The sequence below is a fragment of the Triticum dicoccoides genome, chromosome 1B (assembly GCF_002162155.2).
Source record: "Triticum dicoccoides isolate Atlit2015 ecotype Zavitan chromosome 1B, WEW_v2.0, whole genome shotgun sequence".
In the NCBI taxonomy this organism is placed as follows: domain Eukaryota; kingdom Viridiplantae; phylum Streptophyta; class Magnoliopsida; order Poales; family Poaceae; genus Triticum; species Triticum dicoccoides.
In genome coordinates this window covers 10,843,934-10,866,015 of record NC_041381.1, presented here as the reverse complement: position 1 = coordinate 10,866,015, position 22,082 = coordinate 10,843,934, and the positions used below count along the sequence as shown (strand labels likewise).

The window sequence follows — 22,082 nt, the reverse complement described above, 5'->3', positions numbered from 1 at the left end:
CCGGTTTCCGTGAAGCCTCCACCGGCTCCAGTGAGCTCACCACCACCAGCGCCAGTTAAGGTGCTTCCACCACCCGCACCAGAGAAGGTGCTTCCACCACCTGTGCCGGTGAAGCCTCCACCAGTTCCAGTGAGCTCACCACCTCCCCCTGTGAAATCTCCACCACCACCGGCTCCAGTTAGCTTGCCGCCACCTCCAGTCAAGTCTCCTCCTCCACCCGCACCGGTGAGCTCACCACCTCCTCCGGTGAAATCACCACCACCCCCCGCCCCAGTTAGCTCACCGCCGCCTCCAGTCAAGTCTCCTCCGCCACCGGCACCGGTCAGCTCACCGCCACCGGCACCAGTGTTATTGCCTCCTCCAGCAAAAACCACCCCAGCACCAGCGAAAGAAGAGCCACAGTCACCTCCGGCGGAATCACTTACACCCCCGAAGTTCGACGAGTTCATCATGCCGCCGGTCGTGTCGGCAAAATACGCATCACCACCACCACCCCAGTTCCAAGGATATTAAGCATGGCATCATCGAAACATCGACGAGGAGCGACCAATTAAGGTTTAACACAACATCGCGTGCACATGCACAGATGTACCTCATTAATTTGGAACGTGCATGCATGCATGCATGCGTCGAGACTTATTATTAATTATGTGTATGTCTGTGCGTATGTGCGACTGCAAAGTGTATGAAGGGAAATAGATGTTATCTATGATGCCTTTTTTTTTTTGTTTTTGGAAGTGGGCAATTTTATTAAAGCATCAAGCAACTTTTTTTTTTTGGAAATGTGATCCATAATGCCGTATGTTGTGCTTTTCCCTTTAGGACAAATGTATTTCTTTCTTTTATGAGCAAACAGTGTATGAGATTGAAGGAACAAATGCACAGTTAAATGGTGTTTTGGTTTATCTATCTATCTATCTACAAAAAAGGACAGTACGAGGTTCTTCTCATCATGGAACTAGCACGGTGGTCCTCCCCGATGTGAGGGTGTCATGTTCAATGTATGGAAAATGTAGGAGAAATTTACTCCTAGTTTTGTAGTCATTTTTATTTTGCGGTTGCAAATAATAAGGTTCTATAGTCCTCCTATACGTAATACAAAATAAAATGTTGTATGTGGGAAAGATCTTTAATCATGTCAATATTTGGCATGAATATTCCCATGCCATGTTCAACGTTAACAACATACTTTGACAATATGTGCCTTTGTTTATGTGGTATTAGAAAGCAAGCTTGTCCGTAATTTGTAGGTGATGTAACATTAATACTCGAAATAAAAATGGTAAGGTCGGCTATTTATATCATATATGTAAAGTTATGCAAATCTAAACGACGTGATCCATATAATAATTAGAGTCCATTGGAGCAATAACTATATATTTTAGGTGGAATTATTATAACAATGACTAGTGAAAGTGGATCCTAATTCCCTTGGTTGCTTCAATTAATGTCAACATATCTCACGGGACTAATGTTCATCAATTATGTTCCAGATTAGCTCGCAAAAGATGAAGCAAAGGAACATGATTGGTGACCCCTAAAAAAAATCCTTGAAGACAAGTGTTGACCAATTCAATGATTTATATCGTCTTGTAATAATACAAGATCACTCCGATTCCATACGTGTGCCGATACTACCAAAAGAGGCTAGAGGCTGCTAAGTGACATTGTTTTTCCATCTGCGTAAAGTTCAAATTGCAAAGCCCTAAAAATGTCTTTCATTCTTCCTCTCTATGTACACATTTTCAAACATCGAAGCCTTTGAGCTCTTCCACTTCGCATCCTATGAACTAGTCATCTGGATATGACCGTCGCAACTTCACGTAAACAAGCATGCCTGGATAGCATCACCTTTCAACTTCACGTGCCCAAGGAGATCCATTTCACCGATAGCACTCTCCAGTGCAGGCCCGTGTCTAGAAGCATTGAGACGTGCAGCTCCACACTGACTGCAGCTTGGTCATCTTGTCCAGTAAAGAGTTTCCTTTGACCCAATTTTCATCACCGGCCACTATACACCATGCAAAGTCTGTATATAAGGCAGCTTGATGACCTCGATCTCCTTCTTGGAAGCTTGAGCTTTTCTGCAAGCGCATGCCACAGTGTTTTGATCTTCCAGAACTCTGCGCTGATCTCCTCGCTTCGGTGCTGCTTATAAATATTTATGACAACACACGGATAATATTTTGATATGAGGCTTTTCGGAATACATATAGAAAATTTCAGAAATATATATTGAATAATGCCAAAATACACGTTTAATATTTTTACATATGCACTGAACACTTTTTCATACGTGCAAATCATTATCTTTATTAAAGTAACTAAAACTTTAGCCTGAAACATTACGTTAAACATTTTAAACGTTATTTTTAAAAATACACAATGAACCCTTTTAAAGTTCTATAGTGTCAAAAAACGTCTTACATTATGGGAGGGAGGGATTACGTGTTCAACCTTTGAAGATTCTTTGAGACATGCGATGAATATCTTTCTAGATGGATGTTAAAATGTTTCAGTTACACGATGGCCATTTATTATAAATGTGGCAAACCTTTTTTGAATACATGATGAGCAATTTTCAAAGACACCACAAACATTTTTTCTACTTTTAATTTGTAAGGACTGTTTTGCTTAATAATGAAGAAATATAAAAATAAAAGTAAAGGAAAAGCAGAAAAAAGAGAAAAGAATCAGCAAATCACGAAGCTAAATAAACCAATTAATTTTTTTTTAGAAACAACTATACATTTTATTGATAGTCATGACAATTAAAGGTACATTGATTTGGACCTAAGATCCAAGAAAATACAAAGTAACTCTTATGACTTAGAATTACAATGAAATCTCTTGGAAACGCCTTTTTCATGGTATCAATCTCTACTCGAAGAAATACTCCAAAAACGTTGGTAAATAGTCTGCAATTAGACTGGAGCAACGATTTTGTCACTCTTTCATCCACACAAACAATATCAAAAATTGTTTTTCAAAGCGCCTTCAGTCGCCCATCTAGAAAGATGGGAATCCTGATTCTCAAAAAAAGGAAAGATGTGAAGCCTTGATCCATGAACGTATCTGAGTCCGGGATGATCCCCTAGAAGTGCAGGTCATCGAATCACTATACATTCACCATTGTGTCGATGAAAGATTTCACCTCCACAAAGAATCAAACCAACAAAAAAAGCTAGAAACAGTAACATAAACTCAACAGATCCGAACAATCGGATCTATGAGGACAGAAAACTCTCTAATCTCATGGCACCGCCAAAAAAACAGGAGGAAACATATTCTCACACAACTATGATTATCACTCGACGTTGACTAAGAACATAGAGCTCTTGAAATTCCGAGGTCCCCCCACCTCTTAGCTCCAAGATGGCAGCTGAAGGCGAGGGGATCTGAATTTCTTAGATGGTGCCGGGGACGCGGCACGAAGTAACCTATTAGTGACCCCTTCCTCGAGAAAAAAACTAAAGTAGCGATCTGCTCAACAAAAGGTCGGATCACGTACAACCAGGAGTCCAAAGTTTACAAATCAATAGGATTTGAAGGAACCAAATGGCCAGCTTGATAAGCCACCAACAAAAAATTATTTTAAAAAAAGAGGATTTGAAGGAAGGTTCTTGGAACCTTCGTTTCAGATAATCATCAAATATGGAAGCTAATCCCACAAGGATAGAATTGATCCATACGTATTAACTGCATCTCCATATATAGATAGTACCAATCGTACCTACCACCAAACCCATCGATCAATCAAAACTAAGCATCTGCATCTTCCTGCCGAGCATCCATGGCGATGAAGATGAAGACGAAGAAGGGAGGGACGGGGAGGAAGAAGAGGGACGAGATGAAGCTCATCGAGGACCCGGCCAAGCGGCAGGTGGCCTTCTCCAAGCGCCGCCCCACCCTCTTCGGCATGGCCGGCGACCTCTCCGCGCTCTGCGGCGTCCACGTCGCCGTCGTCGTCTTCTCCCGCTCCGCGCGCGGCAACGCCTACGCCTTCGGCAGCCCCTCGGTCGACGCCGTCCTCCGACGCTGCCACCACCACGTCGGCGGCCAAGATGAAGATGCCGCTCTTGCCATCGTCCATGGCGACGATGATGATGCTGGCGCTCTGGCGGCGTTGCGGCGGGAGCTGGACGACACCAAGGCGCGTGTGGAGGCGGAGAAGAAGCGCATGAAGGCCGTGGAGGCCAAGGTGGAGCTGGCCATGGCGGCAAGGTCCACGGCGCTGTGGTGGCAGGCCGACGTCGAGGCGCTCGGGGCGGCGGAGCTGCCCGAGTTCGAGACGGCGCTCCGGCGGCTCAGGGACACACTCCTCCGCCGGGTCGACGCGCTGCAGCTGCCTCTAGCAGTCTTCGACGCCACTGCACCGCTGGCCTGCATGAACATCTAATAAATCTAGCGGCTAATTAGCGATGCCTAGTTTCTCAAAAAAATAAAAATATTAACGGTGCCTACTACATCTTCAATCTTATCTCAAAACTACTTATGCATGCATTATGTGTACTACATCTTCAATCTTATCTCAAAACTATTTATGCATGCATTGTGTGTGTGTGTGTGTGTGTGTGTGTGTGTGTGTGTGTGTGTGTAATCCTTGCACCATCTAGGACATGCACTAACGTCACGAAGCTCTGAGGTCTTAATTAGTGGCTTGTTTATTACTCCCTCCGTAAACTAATATAAGATCGTTTACATATCACTAAAGCAGTGATCTAAATAATCTTTTATATCACCACTGCTACAACAGTATTCCAGCTCTAGTCTATGTGTCATGCATTATGTGCGTATATATTAATTGCCGACCAATTACCTAATGCATCACCTTCAGTTATAGTACCGATAAATTGCTGCCCATTGATTGGACTCTAGGATACAATCAATATTAGTTATCTTCAAAATCAATTATTAGTCGAATGATGAGAGCTTCTTAGTCGAGTTGCATACTGATAGATTGAAAAAAAAAGTCCAGATGCTCTAGATTGTGAAGGGATGTGATGCAGCGGTCAATGAGCCTTGGGAGTTCGAACATATAATCTAAGAAGCAAGAACCCGGATAAATTTAAAAACCAGAGCTCGGTGAGATTGTTGATGATTTATTTCAGTTCTTTGAGTTCTTTGGAATACAAGTAAGGCTGGCCAGATCTCATGTTATTCCATCAACACTTCTGCAGTTTCTGCTATTCCCCAACAATGTGCTAATTAAGCTCAAACACTTGAGTTTGGTAAATTTGAAAGGACTGCGGTAAGATAAATCTAGATGGATCAACTCTTTCAAAAGCCGCAAATGATTTTTAGGAATATACCTGAATAATTTGATTAAGTAAGTTGCCAGCATCGAAACTTTCCATTTCCCCAGTTGACTCCGGCAATGCTGATAAGTTATTTACCAGGTTGAGGTAATTTAATTTTCAGAGGTTGATGATGCACTTAGGTATACTTAATTATGCATCAGCACAGAGTGCTGCCACAGTCCAAAGAAAATGACATATGTATCTTGTTAGGATTATTCATTAATTCTAGATAAATTGGGTGGCTTGCCGCAATAAGGGCTGCTACTGAAAGATTTAGATCGAGATATGGAATACAATAGTACAGAAAGAAATAGGAGAAACTGTTTGTTTTTCAGCCTAGATTCCCCATATTTTCAGTGTCAGGTTGCGGTTTTTCAAGTTTGAAGTTTGTTCTGACATTATTTGTGATATATACAGTAATGGCATTTGAAGTGCAGGAAATACCAAGACTAATCTGGGAGCTAACCAGGCCATGGCTATTGAAGGCTATTCTCAACATATTTTACCAGGGAAACCTTACAGTGCATATTTGGTTTGCATGATTCTAAAATCATCGAGATTGGGAAAACGCAAGTGCAAAATAGAGAATTAGAAGACACAATAATTTGGTAGACTTGCAGCTGTTTTTTTTTTCGAAAAGGGAAATGACCCCGACCTCTGCATCATCATGATGCACACAACCATTAGACTTGTGTGTTTGGTTCACAGAAATTGAAAAAACACAGAAGCCCTAATAAATAAGGTCAAATCAAAGTCAATCACATGAAAAAGTGGTGGAGGATGGATATGTGTCTTTGTTTTCCTCCCGTATTTTTGATAGGCTGAATAAAATATAAATTCATATGACTAAGGCAGGGGCATATATATAGAACTTATATATATCTCTAGTCTTTGTTAACTCTTCTGATTATGTGACTAGACTACATAATTCACACTAAAAGAACGATGGGAAGTTCTGAATGTGCAAGTAGTTAGACGACATTGCATTCGCAAATAGGTTACTCTTGTATGATCCAAAGGAACCATCCCTCAAGTAAGAGCAGAGAGTAACGCTTGTTGCATCATGAAATATATGTGGCATTTCAGAGCTGTTTACCAATTCATTATCATGTGTCAGTTTTTAGTACACTAAATGCAAGTGAAGAAAAAAAGGTCTGCAAAGTTGCAGAATGAGTACTGGTGTGGTGGCGATTGTGTGGCAAGACAAGACAACAACCCATCCAATCATTGCAATAGCATCCTCTCTCCGGCGTAGGAAGCATTGTATCTCCTCCATGAGACTGCTGGCCTGAAAATGTTTAGCGGCGCACAGAATTCAGCACCTCTTCCCCATCTAGAGTATGCCCATCCGGTTTGATCGCCCTGTCGTGTTTCCCGTCCTTCCCATTAATCTTCACAAACTACTGGAAGAGGAAAACACACATACTAAGGTATTACGGCCTGCTTATGTTTCTCCCTGTAATTGCTACAATGCTCCGTTTGTTTTTCTCCAATATTTCAATTTGCTTGAAGGCTGGATAAATGGGTGCCCAAGTATGAACTCATATCATGTTTGCTTTGACATCCTAGCTAAACCAGGGGTATATATAGCCTTCTATACACCAAGAGTCTCCGGTATCTCTTATGGGGGGAAATGTGAGCATGGAGTATGTGTTGAATGAGCAGACCATCCAGCAACTGTTTATCATGTATGAGTAGGCTGCGCGATCATGTGATCATTCTATTTTGCATGTTTCGCTTCCAAGTCCTTGCCTAAAACAAATAAAAGAAGAGTATTGTATTTGGTTGGAGAGAACTCACACTAAAAGGATGTCGAGCAGCAATTGCATTTGCAGACAGGCTAGAGCAACTCACGGATTCGCTACACACCCCTACCTCAATAATAACCGTCAATACAAGTAGTACAAGAACATAATGTGCATGTTTGGAAGTAAGAGCAGAAAGTAATCCAAGTCTGTTGCATCATAAAATATGTGTGAAATGGGTTGGGAATCGACTAATTTTAGCTAATTTTTCAGCCCCCTTTCAAGAACAGCATTTCATAGAAAAGAACACCAAAGAAAGTGGGTCACGAATTGGAAATTGTTAAGATTAAATCAGGGGTGTATCCAGTGGGGGTTCCATGGGTGCCATGGCACCCCCTCCAAATGTGCAAAAAAACATAAAGCCAATTTTGGGTCTATTTCTTATAATTTTAATGATATTTAGACCATATTATAATAAATTTTAGTTTACTTTTTAGAAACCTTTAAACAATGTATTGAAGTTATGTTATTCATACATTGTACATATGTATTGGGTGAATTTCAGGCAATCTCAGAAGTTTCCTTCTCCGGGGCGGCTATTTGCTCCGCGGATCACGGTCGCCGGCGTCTTCTGGTCTACATCGATAACTTTCTGGTAGTTGCTTCTACAAGCTCCTCGGTTTAAACAACTTAACTCCACTGAGACGGAGGCTTAGAGAAATTTTTTTATGGCAAAGTGAACCTTATTAGGAAGCAAACACACTTAATCATTCAACAAGATTTTTTTTTCGAGAGAGAATCATTCACCAAGATTGATGAACGAAAACCAGTGAGATCACCAAGTACAAATCTGTAATAAATAAACAAAGTAATCAAAGGTCAAATTCCCCAACATACATAAGAACATAGCTAGTAGCCGCCATCAATAACATTCTGGTATTGTACGCACCTAAAGCAAATTATGAATCGATAATACATAAGGAAGTCACTAGTCAAAGGTCAGATTCCCCCAACATATATAAAAACATAACTATTACTCCTATGTATAGCCGCCATCAATTCAATTAGGCTACTGTACATAAACAAATCACAGTCTCGGAAGAGCTTGGCTAACTACAAATTGCTCTCAAGTTCTGCATCATGCCGCCGTCGCTATACACATGTATCACAAAATTAACACAAAGTGTTGTCTGCTCGCAATGATAGATAGAAATTGTTGTGTATATGACTGTACAAACCCTCTACGAAAATGATGCCGGCAGAGAGATTAATTTTATTCCTCGCTATCTAGTCAAATAAATATTTGTGGTCACCCAATTATTGTTGATCTGCCGTCAGCGGAGTTATAGCTGACCTTGGTATGATAGTTTTGTAATTGCAATTCGATACGCCTTGATAATCATTTATTTAATTCCCTGATGAAGTCTACTGGACGAAATATTTGTTTATGACCTGCGCGTATATATTAATCACCGTTCACAAGGGTTCATAGAAAGAAAACTCAACTTATTCAAGTATCCAACTCACACGGTTAGCTAGTACTCCATGATTACTAGCTAATCCATGTACTTAATTAACCTCTCTGGTTGACCTTGTAACTACACACGTACAACCACCCGGCAGGGTGTTGTATTCTCTATATATATGCACACAACATCTTCTTCCTTCTCCGAAGAGTTAGTAGAACAAAGCATTCATCCATCCTTCCAAACTATCCCATCCTCCCCAACAACTTGTACACTTCTCCATGCCATGCCTCCTCTCATCTACACATTACTCGGGCTTCTCCTCCTCTCGTACGCAGCTCCTCGATGCTCCTCTGCAGGCGACACTCTCATGGCAGGCCAAACTCTCGCGGCCGTTGGTGCTGGTGCCGGCAAGCTCGTCTCAAGAAATGGCAAGTACGCGCTCGGCTTCTTCCAACCAGCTACAATGATTGCAAGCACCATGAGTAGTAGTAAGTCCCACCACAACACCAGCTCCAGCTCTAGCTGGTACTTTGGCATATGGTTCAATAAAATTCCAGTTTTTACTACTGTGTGGGTTGCTAATAGGGAGGAGCCCATCGCTCATCCCAATATCAACTCCACACAGCTCAGGATCTCAAGTGACGGTAATCTTGTCATCATCGTACACCATGTTGGTGCCGGCACTGAATCCCTTGTCTGGTCCACTCACATCGTCAATAGGACACAAACCACCACCACCACTACAACCCTTGTTCTCCTAAACAGTGGAAACCTTGTCCTCCTACCCACAAACACTAGCCAAGAGATGCCGTCGTGGCAGAGCTTCGACCACCCAACAGATGTTGTGCTTCCTGGCGTCAAGCTTGGCTGGGACAAGGTCACCGGCTTGAGTAACACGATCATCTCAAAGAAGAGTCTCATTAATCCTGGTCTTGGCTCATACAGTGTTGGACTAGAAGGTGCCATGGGAATGGTCCTCAAGCGCCGCAACAGCCCCTCTGTAGTGTATTGGCAATTTGTGTCCTCTACAACGTCAACATTGGTACCAATAATCCGGTCACTGGTAGATTTGGATCCTCGGATTAAAGGTCTGGTTAACCCAACATATGTTGATAACAACCGAGAGGAGTACTACATGTACACTTCACCGGATGAATCACCACCTTTATTTGTCTCACTAGACACCTCTGGTCAAATAAAAATGATGTTTTGGTCTCAAGCCAAAAAGACCTGGGAAACCATAGGTGCCAACCCTGATGGTCGCTGCATGACGCCTGCTACATGTGGACCTTTTGCAGTCTGCAACAACAATGCACATATATTATGTGAGTGTATGGAGGGCTTCTCTCAGAAGTCACCACAGGATTGGGAGTTTAATGATAGAACAGGCGGATGCATCAGAAACACACCATTACAGTACTGCGGCACTAGTGAGAAAAACATGACAAGTTCAAAAGACATGTTCCGCCCGATTGCTCAAGCTACATTGCCCTACAAGCCCCAACTAATAGCCCTTGCTTCAACTCAGACAAAATGCGAAGAAGCTTGTCTTAGCTCTTGCTCTTGCACTGCTTATTCCTTTAACAATGACAAATGCTCTGTCTGGTATGGGGAATTACTTAGTGTAAATATGAATGATGGCATTGATTTTACAGCTGAAGATGTTCTTTACATTCGCCTTGCCGCCAAAGATTTAAGTTTTAGAAAAAATAAAAGAAAACCGCATGTTGGAGTTGTTACTGCGGGAGCCATTATTGGCCTTGGGTTACTAATGCTCATGGTGTTGTTATTGATTTGGATGAAGAAATTCAAGTGGTGTGGTTTTCCTTTATACGGCAATCAAGATAATGGTGGAGGGATTATGGCCTTCAGATTCACAGATTTAGTCCGCGCTACTAAAAACTTCTCAGAAAAGCTAGGAGGAGGTGGTTTTGGTTCTGTATACAAGGGGGTATTAAATAACTCAACTAGTATCGCAGTGAAAAGGCTTGATGGTGCTTCTCAAGGAGAGAAGCAATTCAGGGCCGAGGTGAGCTCAGTTGGACTCATCCAACACATCAACATAGTCAAACTGATTGGCTTCTGCAGCCAAGGTGATAAAAGGTTACTTGTATATGAACACATGTCAAATGGGTCTCTGGATGGCCATCTGTTTAAGAAGAGCAATGCTAATGGTGATATCCTGAACTGGAACACTAGATTTCAAATAACCCTTGGAATTGCTAGAGGATTGTCCTACTTGCATCAGAGTTGTCGCCAATGCATCATACACTGTGATATTAAGCCAGAAAATATACTTTTGGATGCATCATTTGTTCCTAAAGTTGCAGACTTTGGGTTGGCGGCATTAGTCGGACGGGATTTTAGCCGAATTCTAACCACATTCAGAGGAACTGTTGGTTATCTTGCTCCGGAGTGGCTTAGCGGGAATGCTATTACGCCAAAAGTTGATGTTTATAGCTTTGGGATGGTACTTTTGGAAATCATATCAGGGGCTAGGAATTCATCTGGAACAGACAACACTAGGAACAACTACTCTGCTAAATTTTTCCCAATTCAAGCTATCCACAAGCTTCATGGGGGTGATGTGCAGAGTTTGGTGGATCCAAATTTGCATGGTGACTTCAATTTAGAAGAGGTTGAAAGGGTTTGCAAGATTGCATGTTGGTGTATCCAAGATAATGAATTTGATCGACCGATGATGGGTGAAATGGTACGTGTTCTCGAGGGTCTACAGGAGATTGACATGCCCCCGATGCCAAGACAACTTGCGGCTATGACGGAACAATATGGTGCAACCTCTTCAATATACATAGTAAACAGTCACAGTCGATGTGACTAATTGTCGTTTCTGCAAATTATAAAGTGTTATTGTGGAGCAGAAGGAACAAAAGAAGGCAAAACTTGGAGTTCCTAATTCTTTCTTATTTATTGCCAATTTTAGTGTGCAAGCACTTGTAGAAAAAGTATTGCATGTTGAATTGAATATGTGTATGCTTTCTTGATGGATGGTATTATCCCTTAAATCCTTGAGTATATATGTATGTCACTACTAGTTCTTCATCAATAATGGTGTTTAAGCTTTGTTGATGGTTTGTAATTGATCGTCTCTCGGAGTTTGAGAGGATGTCTAGTGTTGAGCTTTTGAGCCAAATGTAATCCTTCAGACTGTTTTTTTATGAGGAACTGTAGGATCAAGATGATTGAGTATAGGGAATAAGCAATTGTAAATTTACTTCTTCCTTTTGCACTTTAGGCATTGCAGATAAACCGAGGCATGCAGAGACAGAGATGTACCAACTTCCTTGGAGAGAAGCTAGTCACTGTGAGAGAGGTGTGGGCACCACCAGGGTTTACCAACGCCACCAAGACTCACCTTCTTCTCCTTGAGCCTCTCACACAAAGTAGGAGCTCAATCGCTAGTTCAGACTAAACTTTATTGTATGGAAAGGGGGGAAATGGAGATTACCCAGCAGTGGCTTCCGGACCTTAGTAGACTCCGGAGCCTATGTTACGGATGTTACTTATTCTTAAGTTCCAACGGAAATCATGGTGGCCCCCCAAGTGCAAGGGTATGTAGCGAGAAGTAAATATCCCTCAATTGAGAATACCCCTCAGTTGAGAATCAAAGTATCAATCTGCGGAGTTCTCTAACGAGTCAATGGTCAGCGCTACACTCAATTAAAAAACTTTCATTTGGTCCCCAACACTTCTTGAGCTCTTGCATAATTGTACTACACATGGTTTTCTCCATAATCTCCGCCACATCTAAAAATTATTTCGGCCTTCACCACCGGTGCTTGTTAATGATAGCAAGGTTGACCGTTTATTGAGGCATAACAAGAAAAGAAATCTCTTTGGATCCAAGCAAATACTCTCATAGATGTCTTGTAGAACCACAGTGTGAAACCTCTTATCATGAGCATCATTTTGATTGACACATCGCCAGTTTCGAATCTTAAGTCTTCACATTTGTAGTCCAGTTTGTAACCACCCCCCCCCCTCCCCCCCGCCCCGTTTGCCAAGTACCATACCTTGCTTTTCCGGAAATGTCCTTAAGCCATGGTCCCTTGGTTTATTTGTTGCTGTTTTTGGAGAAGTCTTGGCCTTCCAAGATCCTCAAGCACAACATGTTCTTCCTCAACCACAAACCCTTCCTCTATCGCATGATCATCATCACGTGCAGCCCCACCGCCTTGCCCTTCTTCTTTTTTAGCTACCACAAAAGTATCTTTGCCATCGAACAGGTTGCCAAGCACAGATTTTCTCGTGTACCTATCTAAAGAAATCATACCGGTATGACAAATGGTAGTTGCTATCTCGAGGTGACTTGAAGGGACAAATATCGGTGAGGTCCGCTCCCTGGAGCTCCTCGGCATTTTTCGGATAGACACGGCCCCATCCATATGTAGCGAAGTACGATATAAGTCATTGATATCGATTTAGGCGAGCAGCATCGCCAGAGGAAGAAGTCTGTTTTTTAGCGAGTTAGCGAGTAGTTTCCTTTAGGCGATTTCCCTTTTTCTGGTAGTGATCCTATACTAGCGTTTCACAAATGCAGAGGAGAAAGAAAACCAACCAACATCCATTATGTATATATAACTTTGCAATATCGAGTACATTCATTCATTAGCTCCGTGAAGCTCTACAACATCAGGGGCATAATTAATCAGTGGTCAGTTTAGTTACCACCGATGTACGTACTAGTACTTATCATTACACTGCGGTGGTTACCGTACTAATCACTTCATTGGTACTACATACGTGCTCATCTCACATCATATCACATCACATCATCTCATGGCTTTATTTTGGAGGTTTTCACTGAACCGATGGCTGGAAGAAGCTCTAGTGGAGGTAGCCAACGGGCCGCTGGCGGCAGGCGGTCAGCGGCGCGCCGCAGAGGCACTTGTTATGGAGGTAGCTGTAGCGGTCGAACCTGGACATGTTGCCGCCGGTGGGCACGGTGCCGCACAGCCTGTTGAAGCTCACGTTGAACTGCTGGAGGCCGGTTACGGTGGCGACCTGTATCGGGATGGCACCGCGGATGGTGTTGTGGCTGAGGTCGACGTAGGTGAGCTGCTCCGGGAACTCGATGGCGGAGAGGTCAAAGTTGAGGGCGTTGCGGGACACGTCGAGGTGCTGGAGGGCCTTGTCAGCACCGAAGAGGCAGGCGGCTTCGCCGGAGAGGGCGTTGCGGGAGAGGTCGACGTAGGAGAAGTTGACGGCGGCAAACTCAGTCGGGATGGCGCCAGAGAGGTTGTTGTGGGAGAGCTGGAGGTAGGCGCCGTCGGGGGACTTGGAGAGGAGGAGCGACGGGATGGTGCCGGAAAGGCGGTTGCGGCGGAGGTTGATGCTGGAGAGGCTGGTGAGGTCGGCAATGGACGGCGGGATGGCGCCGGTGAGGGTGTTGTAGGAGAGGTCGAGGAGGGTGAGTGCAGTGAGCGCGCCTAGGAAGGAGGGCACCGGGCCGGACACACCCGTGTAGGAGATTGTGAGCTCCGAGAGGTTGGAAAGCGCGGCGAGGGATTCCGGGATGGCACCGGAGATGGCCGGGAGGTGGTGGAGGGTGAGGGTCTCGAGGAAGGTGAGGTTGCCGATGGCGTCCGGGATGGCGCCGGACATGTTGGCGTCCTGGTAGACGCGGAGACCGACGACGCGGCCCGTGTCGGCATCACAGTCAACGTCGTACCAGTCGCAGCATGCGGAGTCGGGCGTCCAAGACGCGAAGTGGTAGGGGCTGCCCATGGCGGTGTCGATGGCAACCAAGGCGGCATGGTCGTCGTCGTGGCACTGGTCCGCCGCCGCCATCGAAACAAGGAGGAGGAAGGAGAGCAGGAGGAGAGGGGAGGCGCCGGCCATCTTCTTCTATCAAAGTGGTGGAGCTCCTTGTGTGTGGTGTGTGTGGTGTCACTAGGCTTACTGAGCTGGTCCTTGATGAGTGAGGCTGCATGGTGCCGGGCAGTGTACTTATAGTGTGGTAAAAAGTGCTTGTTCGGAGGGGCTGCACTACCACCGAGCCAGTGGGATCAATAAACATTTGCACAAAGTGCAGCCTAATGGGCAACAGAAACGCATGCCATGGCAGCGACAATCACTCACCTGGCCCAGATATTTTCAAGATACATATACATTAGTCTCTTTTTACCGACAGCGCGGGTAGAAATTAGGACATGGATCATGGGCAGGCATCATCAGGCATTACCACCACACCATGGATGCATATCAACAACAAAGTGGATGCTCATGATGATGATGGATGATGCAATGGCCTTTCAGTTGATGTATGGGCATGCAGCAGCAAAATGCGATTGGTCGCTCCGATTCGTTCAAGAGTTGTTTAGATGTGTTTCATCCTACGCGTTTCAACTTGATCGGGTAGTGTTGCAATGCAAAATTCCAGTCTCATACCACTATGTTCCACTGTCGATGTTGTCGTTTCTATCTCTCAGCTCAGCAATTACAATCACACATTTACAGAGTTATCGCTAACAAACTATTCCTGCAAGTTACATCCCATTTTTCAAGTGCTCTGGGAGAAAAAAGAAGAAGAATCCCAGTTCCTCGACATTTTCCGGGATAAGAGTGTGCAAGCCAGCCCCTAGGGCGATCGCATACACATGGCAGACTGTTGACGGCCCCGGGTGAATGAATTAACAGCGCCATCGAAAGCAGCCGATGATGTTGCACGTTTTTAGAGCATTTCAAAGGAACTGTAGCAGGATCATGTACCTTGAAGCGCAAGGGCGGTACGCGTGACCTCTCTCGGTTGTTCATGGCAAAAAAAGTGTCTGTACGAGTTTTGCTGCTCAATCTTCGCTATCTACTGACGAGCCAGCTTTGTTTGAATATAGCATCTTTCCTGAAGTTACGGCCTCGTCCTGAAACAGAATCGCCTTGGTTTCGGTAGCACTGCAGGCAACCACGACAACCAAGTCAGATCTAGTGAAACTTCCATGCGGAATAATAAATAGACAGTTAAACAACCAAGTTGTCGGCCGTGTTACCCTGTAGCAAACAACTGAGTCGTCTGGGTACATGACGAACAGCTTGGTGCCAAGCCGGGCCCGACATGAATCACAGATACTCTCGTCGGTCAGCTGCACATGCCTTGACCTCTCCTCCAGTCTTGTCAACCGTGCATCAACGTTCGTCGCGCGTGATAAATTATGCACTATCTAATGATAGACAGAGAAAGAGAAAAGAAATTAAAATATATGGATATTGCAAGCCAGACCTCCCGTGAGTTCAACATAGAAGTAAGCCTGTTTCACAATGTTTACCTGCCCTTGGCGATGATGGTGCACCCGAGCTCTTAGCATTCGCAGAATTGTATCTGAAGCTAGCTGGAGAGGCATATCTGAGGATAATCTCTGGGAAAAATTTGTGCTTCAGATTTCAGAATTCTTATTATATCCTAATAATAGCTGTGCATGACAGGATCGCCCACAGTAATATAAGAAAATAGTACCTCCAATACTTGTATGGGATCCAAAGATTTCCCGTGATTATGAAGAAGTCGCACAGCTGCTGTAAACATCGGTTCTCTCCCGTTTTTCGGGTCCAAATACAAATCCAAAAGCCTGAGTTCGAAGCAGGATGGACATAACATTAACCAAGGAACAAAGATAATCCCATTGGATCATGATAAAAGAAACTATACCCAGAGTACGAGCCAGTCAACAAAGAATTACTAGTCAAACAATAACATACTGAATATAAGCATCATCTCGACCAATCTCTGCACAGTACTGCTCAGCAGCTTCACTGTCCTCCAGCTTCCTTCATCACAGACCAACAAATAACAGTCAGAACAACAGAACTGGAAATGGTAAAGACGTGCTATGTCTGGACCTTCGAGTCTGGCTAAACAGAACACCACTAATGTTGCACCAAATAATAATAAGCGCAAGATAGCATCTTACAGTGCTAGTATCTGAAGTACAATGTTCTCTTGGCCCATCTTCCTATACAATATTGCCTGAAAAAAAGAAAAAAAATGCCTTAGTATCTGAAACTAGAACCATAGGTCAAACTGAACACAATTCTGGACAAATAAGATATGAACAAGGAACCACATAACAGAAGGTGAAAAATTGTCACGAGACCTTTTCAAGCCATAGCTCAGATTCTGCTATCACATCAAGCACTTCTTCTGGATCATACAAGTCTGAAGCTTGCAAAAATAATTGCAACCTTTCCCTCAATGAATAAATGAACTGTATGTCTGAGTCGATTTCTTTATCATTTTTCTCTCCGGAATTGGACTCCATATGAAATGCTTCCATGGCAGATTTCGACAGCAATAGTGCATATGACGTGTGATAGTGAGGGTCCTCACAACCCTGATCCTCAATCAACCACTGCAAATATCTGCATAACTTAGCCAGTCAGATTTTCGTGATAGTAGAAGGATCTGAGTTTCGGATTTGCCAAATGAAGGTCATAGCGCAGGACATGACATGGACAACATTATATGATGAACATGTGCACAGAAAAACACTGTTTGTCTAAGAATCAACAAATGTAAGATGCATACCAAACACTACACAGAGGCCCCATTATGTTAAAATCTTGATAGAGGATTTAAATAAACGACCGGTGGCACTTAATCATTATTCAGAACAGTATCTACTCAAATTATCCGGCATTGGGGATATAATATTCCTAAGCAGTCATATCAAGGTTCAGGTTACTGTACATGTTGAATTCCAACGAGAATGAGTAATTAGTTAGGCTGTTATTAGACCATTACTGAAGTTCGTATAAGTGTGTAACAAACAAACTAGCTGCACAAAATGTATCAACAATTACAGCTTTTATGTTCACATATTTTTCACATAGACATCGGGGTTCATTATGGAATCTTGAGAGGTTTAAGTTGTTGAAGGTTTCATGAACACATCATACCTTTGGTGAATCCCAACCTTTTCTGAATCAAGGGCAGCAATAACCTTTTCTGCAGAGTACCACCCAACCAAAACAAATGTTAACAAAGTTCATTACATGTCAAAGTTATTTAAACAGTCCTAACTAGTTAAACATGACATTTCATGGACACAATCAGCTGTAACCACAGGATTAATTATCATTATTATTTTAAATCAGTTTTCAGGAGGGAAAAAAAGAACATCCTTGTACACTTGTACTGCACCATGCTCTGACATGCTCACAAGTAAAAACTGGAGGATGTGTTGAACTGCCATGCCAGTAAAGGTACTAATAAAGTGAATTGTTTGAAACAAATTAATTACCAGAAGAAAGCTGTTTTTCCCTCATCTCAGATGTTAAAATTGCAGTTGCAAGGTCTTGATCAATGTCTGCAACCTGCATGAAATTATTCAATAATATTCACAAGATAATGAAATAGCTCACTATAAGATCAGATCCTCAGCATGAAGCACATACCCATCCAAGATGTTCCAAAACAAGGTCCTGATCAGATGTTCCTTGAAGTATCTTGGAGGCTTCGATAGCAGCAATTTCCTCACCGGATTTTTTATCAGCCAAAGTTTCCTGGGAGTCCGTTCCAGGCAGATTAGGACGGTCCTTCCACAGACCTGTGCTGTAATTCCTCGCTAAGATACGCCATATAGCAACAGCTTGGGAGCACATTCCCTTACTGCCATATAAGAAAGCAAGCGTCCGCAGATGTCCAGAGTTGTCCAACAGTGATTCCAGTTCGTCCTGCACCACCCATAATTTTTACGATAAATGCACCTTTCTATTTGTGACGAAAACCTAAGAAGAAAAAATCTACAGCATACTAGATTCCATCTACAGATCCAGACTAAATATTGATTTCAGTAACATATAGTATATAGTAGCCATAAACTCATGATTCTGCAAAGCAGGATTATTGGTTATAAAGGAAATATACATACCACAACACAGCTATTTTGAGATGATGCAAGCTTCTCCATGTCATCAACAAGATCAAGTGCTCTATAAAGGTACATCAGAAGAGTATCAACTCCTTCCATCTCTGCAGGAGACAAGCTCTTCTCTCGCGAAACACAAAGGTACCTAGTTCCATTTAACATTTGGACACTGGTCACTACATGCAGCTTTATTGCAGTTCAATGAATAAAAATACCAGGGATAAGCCAGACCTGATAATATTTCTGATAGCTAGTTCCAATAGATCAGCTCTAGTTGGAGGATTTGAAAGGAAATCTTCATCCACAACTGTGTCCACACCTGCCTTTTTGAGAAACAATGCTCGCTGAAGTGTTACCAGTCCATCGTCAATAACTTCTTCAAGAGGCTTGGGGGGAGGATGCAAGCCCCAATAACGTTTTCTTGGCACCTAAATTTTGCAAATAAATTTGTTTAAAACTATCCCATCTAGAAACGGCCGGTAAAATCCTCGTAAAAAAGATTAGTTGAAGATAAAATCAGGCTGTGGAACCCTGTAGGCATTAACAGCTTAACTAAAAGCTACTAACTACTCCCTCCGTCCCATAATATAAGAGCGTCTTTTACACTGCTGTAGTGTCAAAAATGCTCTTATATTATGGGACAGAGGGAGTACAAAGCAGCCAGCCAAGCATTGTGGAGAAAATCAAAACTCATTTCACAGTTCCCCAAATTGGTTCACGAAATATAAATATGTTGATAAAAGTTGCAAGAGATCCTAGCTACAAAAGCTTTATGCCCGAATTTTGTGGAACACTGAAGACACTGTCTGAGTCTAATTAATTGAATCATACTAAAAGATTAAAAGTTTATAATCATAAAGTTTTGTCATACACAAGAATAATTTAAAAACAAATGAAGTGGGGTCTTGCAGATACTCCATACAATAATTTCAAAATGGACAATAAAGTAAGATGACATACCAGATCTGACCAACGATTAGGATCCCGCATGATGAATGGAAATATTTCTGCTGGTTGCATAGTCTCCGACAGCAAGAAATGATTAACAGCATCCTCAAAGCGCAAGTCAAAGAATAATAAGAATCCAAGTTGTGCATGCACAAAGGAAATCATATCATTCGAGATTTCACCATCAGATTCAAACTCTTCCAGCAAAGAAATAGCCTCTGTATAACTCTTTATTCGTAACAACGCCTTGATCTGTTCCACTGCAGATACTTTACGGTAACAGAAAACCTGGAAAAAGTCATTTATCAATTAGTTGTAGCATCACTACAGCTGAGCAGATGATTGCTAGACTACACTCTTAAACTCTAAAACTCATTTTGGAATCAGTGGAAAACAGTTAGTGCCAATTTCCTGCTCCACTTTTCTGTCTTGTTTTTTCACTGAAAACTGATACAGGAAAAGTAGGAAATAATTAGCACTAGTTGGCTGGTACAGTAACAGCTGGTAATCAACTGATAATGTGGAGCAGAATTTTGTCAAGGTGATGTTTAGTCATGATGGTCATAACCAATTACGGTAGCCAGAACTAAAAAGTAGCAAACGTCTATCATCCAGATAACTCATGATAACTCATCCAGAAAACTCTGCGACTGCTTGGCATCTCACTAAGATTAACAAAATGGCATGAATTTTCACAGTATGCAGCGCAAAGCTACTGATAGAAGGCAACATCGTGTATTTATAAATTTGGGGACAAGTTCCATTGATGGCCGAGTCAACATACCTACTTTACCTTATAAGCCGTAGCAACCACAACGACCTCCCCGCCGCTTCCATCACCATCGCTCGCCACGGTCAGAACACCCGTGCCTCTCCTCGCGATCGGAACGGTCTGCAGATGCACCCCATTCCTCCTCCTGTACACATCCACCTTGGACTCTGCGGCGACCACCACATACGGGAACACCTCGACGATGCAGTCCGGCCTGCTGTTGAACACGAAGCTGCTTCCGACGGGGTGCCCGGACCGGTCGACGACCACCCCGACATTGTCCACCAGCAGCATCGCCTCCTGGCCGCCCGACAGCGGCCTGATCCTCGGCGCCCCGGCCAATTCGGGGAGCGTGAATATGTCCGTGCGCTGGCCCGTGCCGCCGCCGCTCGAGGAGAAGAGCGAGTACCCCGACGCGGTGCCGGCGAAGACCGAGTCGTCGCCGACCCAGGCGAGCGCGCTGATCCCCTCGACCCCCGCGGCGATCTCGCGCGTCTGCACCTCCAGCTCGTCCGCCTCGCGCAGGGCGAGGTCGAGGACGAGCAGCCTCTTCCCGACCGCGACGGCGAGGGAGCAGGAGGACGAGGGGGAGGCGGCGGCGGCGGCGACGGCGGCGACGCCGCGGAGGGAGCCGAGGCGGCGGACGGGGCGCGCGAGGAGCGGGTCGGCGAGGAGGAGCATGCCGTCGGCGAGCACGAGGACGCGGGCGACGGAGGGGAGCGGGAGGATGGCGGAGACGGGGCGGGTGGCGCCGATGGGGAGCAGGCGGAGGAACTCGGGGGAGGAGGGGGTCGCCAGGGAGAAGAGGAGGAGCTTCCCGCCGCCCGTGCCGAGGTAGAGGAGGCCCGGCGCGGAGAGGGCCGCGGAGCGGACGGTGAGCGGGGTCGAGGCCGGGAGCGACGCCAGCGCCGCCGGGTCCAGCGTCGCGAAGGGCTCCAGGGCCGCGCGGGTGGGCCCCGGCGGCTGGGATCCCATGGCGGCGGATCCGGTGGGTGGGGGTTAGGGTTTGGGGGAGGGGGACGCCATTGACGGCGGAGGTGGAGTGGAGGCGAAGGTGGAAGACGACTGGAAGATAGACTAGTTGGTGCGACGGCAACTCCGATGGTTTCCCTAAAAAAAAACTTTACTCCTTGTTTTTTCTTCTTCTCTAGAATAGGTTTATAATTTGACAAAGCCTATAACTGAGCACTTTTTCTGCCCTCTCAGGCCATTAGTGTTCCCAACCGTCGGATCTGGACTTGTGGTCGTTTTTGTGCGTTGGATCTTCACTTAATCTTGCCCGGGCTTTCGTTACGCGAATATGGTGCTACATAGGCTGGGTCGCTACTCCCATGACAAAAACCCTGATCTGTTGTTAGCTTCGGGGAGAGGGGATCACGGGTGTCATAGCTTCGGAGAGAAGACATGTGGGTGGGAGAAACACGAGGAGGGCAGATGTTGGCTAGCAGGGGGGGCGGCAGAGAGCTATCCCAATATTGGTTTTTACAGCCTACTGAGAGGATCCGATAACAAAGTGTGTGTGTGTGTGTATATAATCTAGAAAAAATAAAATAATAATAAACGGGTCATGCCATGCCGCCCGTTGCGCACCCTCCAGGTCCAGGCACGGCCCTGGCGTGTCACATGCCGAGCACGGCCCATTTAGCCCGTGCCATGCCTGGCCCATGGTGGGTCATGCCGGCGTGCTCGCGGGTTGGCCTGGCTGGCCCGGCACGTTTGACCAACTTTGTAGATTAGTCCAGATACAATATGGATCGGAGGAGTACATATCAGTTTGTCGCGTAGTTGCTGGGACAAACACTCATAGTTCATATTTTTTGGAATCTGGTACTCCCTCTTTTAAAAATATATAAGAGTGTTTAGATAACTATTTTAATGATCAAAATACTCTTATATTTCTTTACGTAGGAAGTACAAAGAAGGAGGGAGGGGGTCGAGGTGATGGGCTTTGGATGTTCAAGGGAGAG

At 44.4% G+C, this 22,082-nt stretch overlaps 4 protein-coding genes across 4 annotated transcripts in view; 2 read left to right on the top strand and 2 right to left on the bottom strand.

Annotated features, from left to right (window-relative positions):
* LOC119349967 (pollen-specific leucine-rich repeat extensin-like protein 4) overlaps positions 1-905 on the top strand; it is a 3,956-nt gene extending 3,051 nt beyond the window's left edge. The window contains exon 3 of the mRNA XM_037618043.1: positions 6-905. Coding sequence (XP_037473940.1) covers positions 6-513 — 508 coding nt within the window. The 3' untranslated portion in view covers positions 514-905. The remainder of the gene's footprint in view (positions 1-5) is intronic.
* Positions 906-3,762: 2,857 nt separating this feature from the next.
* LOC119299230 (agamous-like MADS-box protein AGL29) lies at positions 3,763-4,500 on the top strand. The gene has a single exon (XM_037576482.1). The coding sequence runs from the start codon at positions 3,794-3,796 to the stop codon at positions 4,397-4,399; it is 606 nt and encodes a 201-aa protein (XP_037432379.1). The 5' UTR covers positions 3,763-3,793; the 3' UTR covers positions 4,400-4,500.
* Positions 4,501-13,083: 8,583 nt separating this feature from the next.
* On the bottom strand, positions 13,084-14,451 carry LOC119315647 (polygalacturonase inhibitor-like). The gene has a single exon (XM_037590188.1). It carries the CDS (start codon positions 14,374-14,376, stop codon positions 13,363-13,365), a length of 1,014 nt encoding a protein of 337 aa, XP_037446085.1. The 5' UTR covers positions 14,377-14,451; the 3' UTR covers positions 13,084-13,362.
* Positions 14,452-14,896: 445 nt separating this feature from the next.
* Positions 14,897-21,161, bottom strand: LOC119315636 (vacuolar sorting protein 3-like). The gene is made up of 14 exons (XM_037590180.1): positions 20,137-21,161; positions 19,356-19,631; positions 18,627-18,823; positions 18,399-18,540; positions 17,923-18,201; positions 17,769-17,841; positions 17,425-17,473; positions 16,623-16,887; positions 16,440-16,495; positions 16,228-16,296; positions 15,986-16,097; positions 15,798-15,887; positions 15,522-15,692; positions 14,897-15,426 (listed from the first exon to the last, which is right to left on the bottom strand). The coding sequence occupies exons 1-14, from the start codon at positions 21,088-21,090 to the stop codon at positions 15,334-15,336; spliced, it is 2,826 nt and encodes a 941-aa protein (XP_037446077.1). The 5' UTR covers positions 21,091-21,161; the 3' UTR covers positions 14,897-15,333.
* Between the last annotated feature and the right edge of the window lie 921 nt (positions 21,162-22,082).

Bases quoted from the DNA above. Each gene is read 5' to 3' on its own strand.
- LOC119299230 (XM_037576482.1), top strand. From the start codon at position 3,794: ATGGCGATGAAGATGAAGACGAAGAAGGGAGGGACGGGGAGGAAGAAG.
- LOC119315647 (XM_037590188.1), bottom strand. From the start codon at position 14,376: ATGGCCGGCGCCTCCCCTCTCCTCCTGCTCTCCTTCCTCCTCCTTGTT.
- LOC119315636 (XM_037590180.1), bottom strand. From the start codon at position 21,090: ATGGGATCCCAGCCGCCGGGGCCCACCCGCGCGGCCCTGGAGCCCTTC. The intron at 16,888-17,424 runs GTATGATGTGTT...TAAGTTATGCAG, and splicing joins AAGGTTGGGATTCACCAAAG to ATATTTGCAGTGGTTGATTG. The intron at 16,496-16,622 runs GTCTCGTGACAA...TCTTTTTTTCAG, and splicing joins CTGAGCTATGGCTTGAAAAG to GCAATATTGTATAGGAAGAT.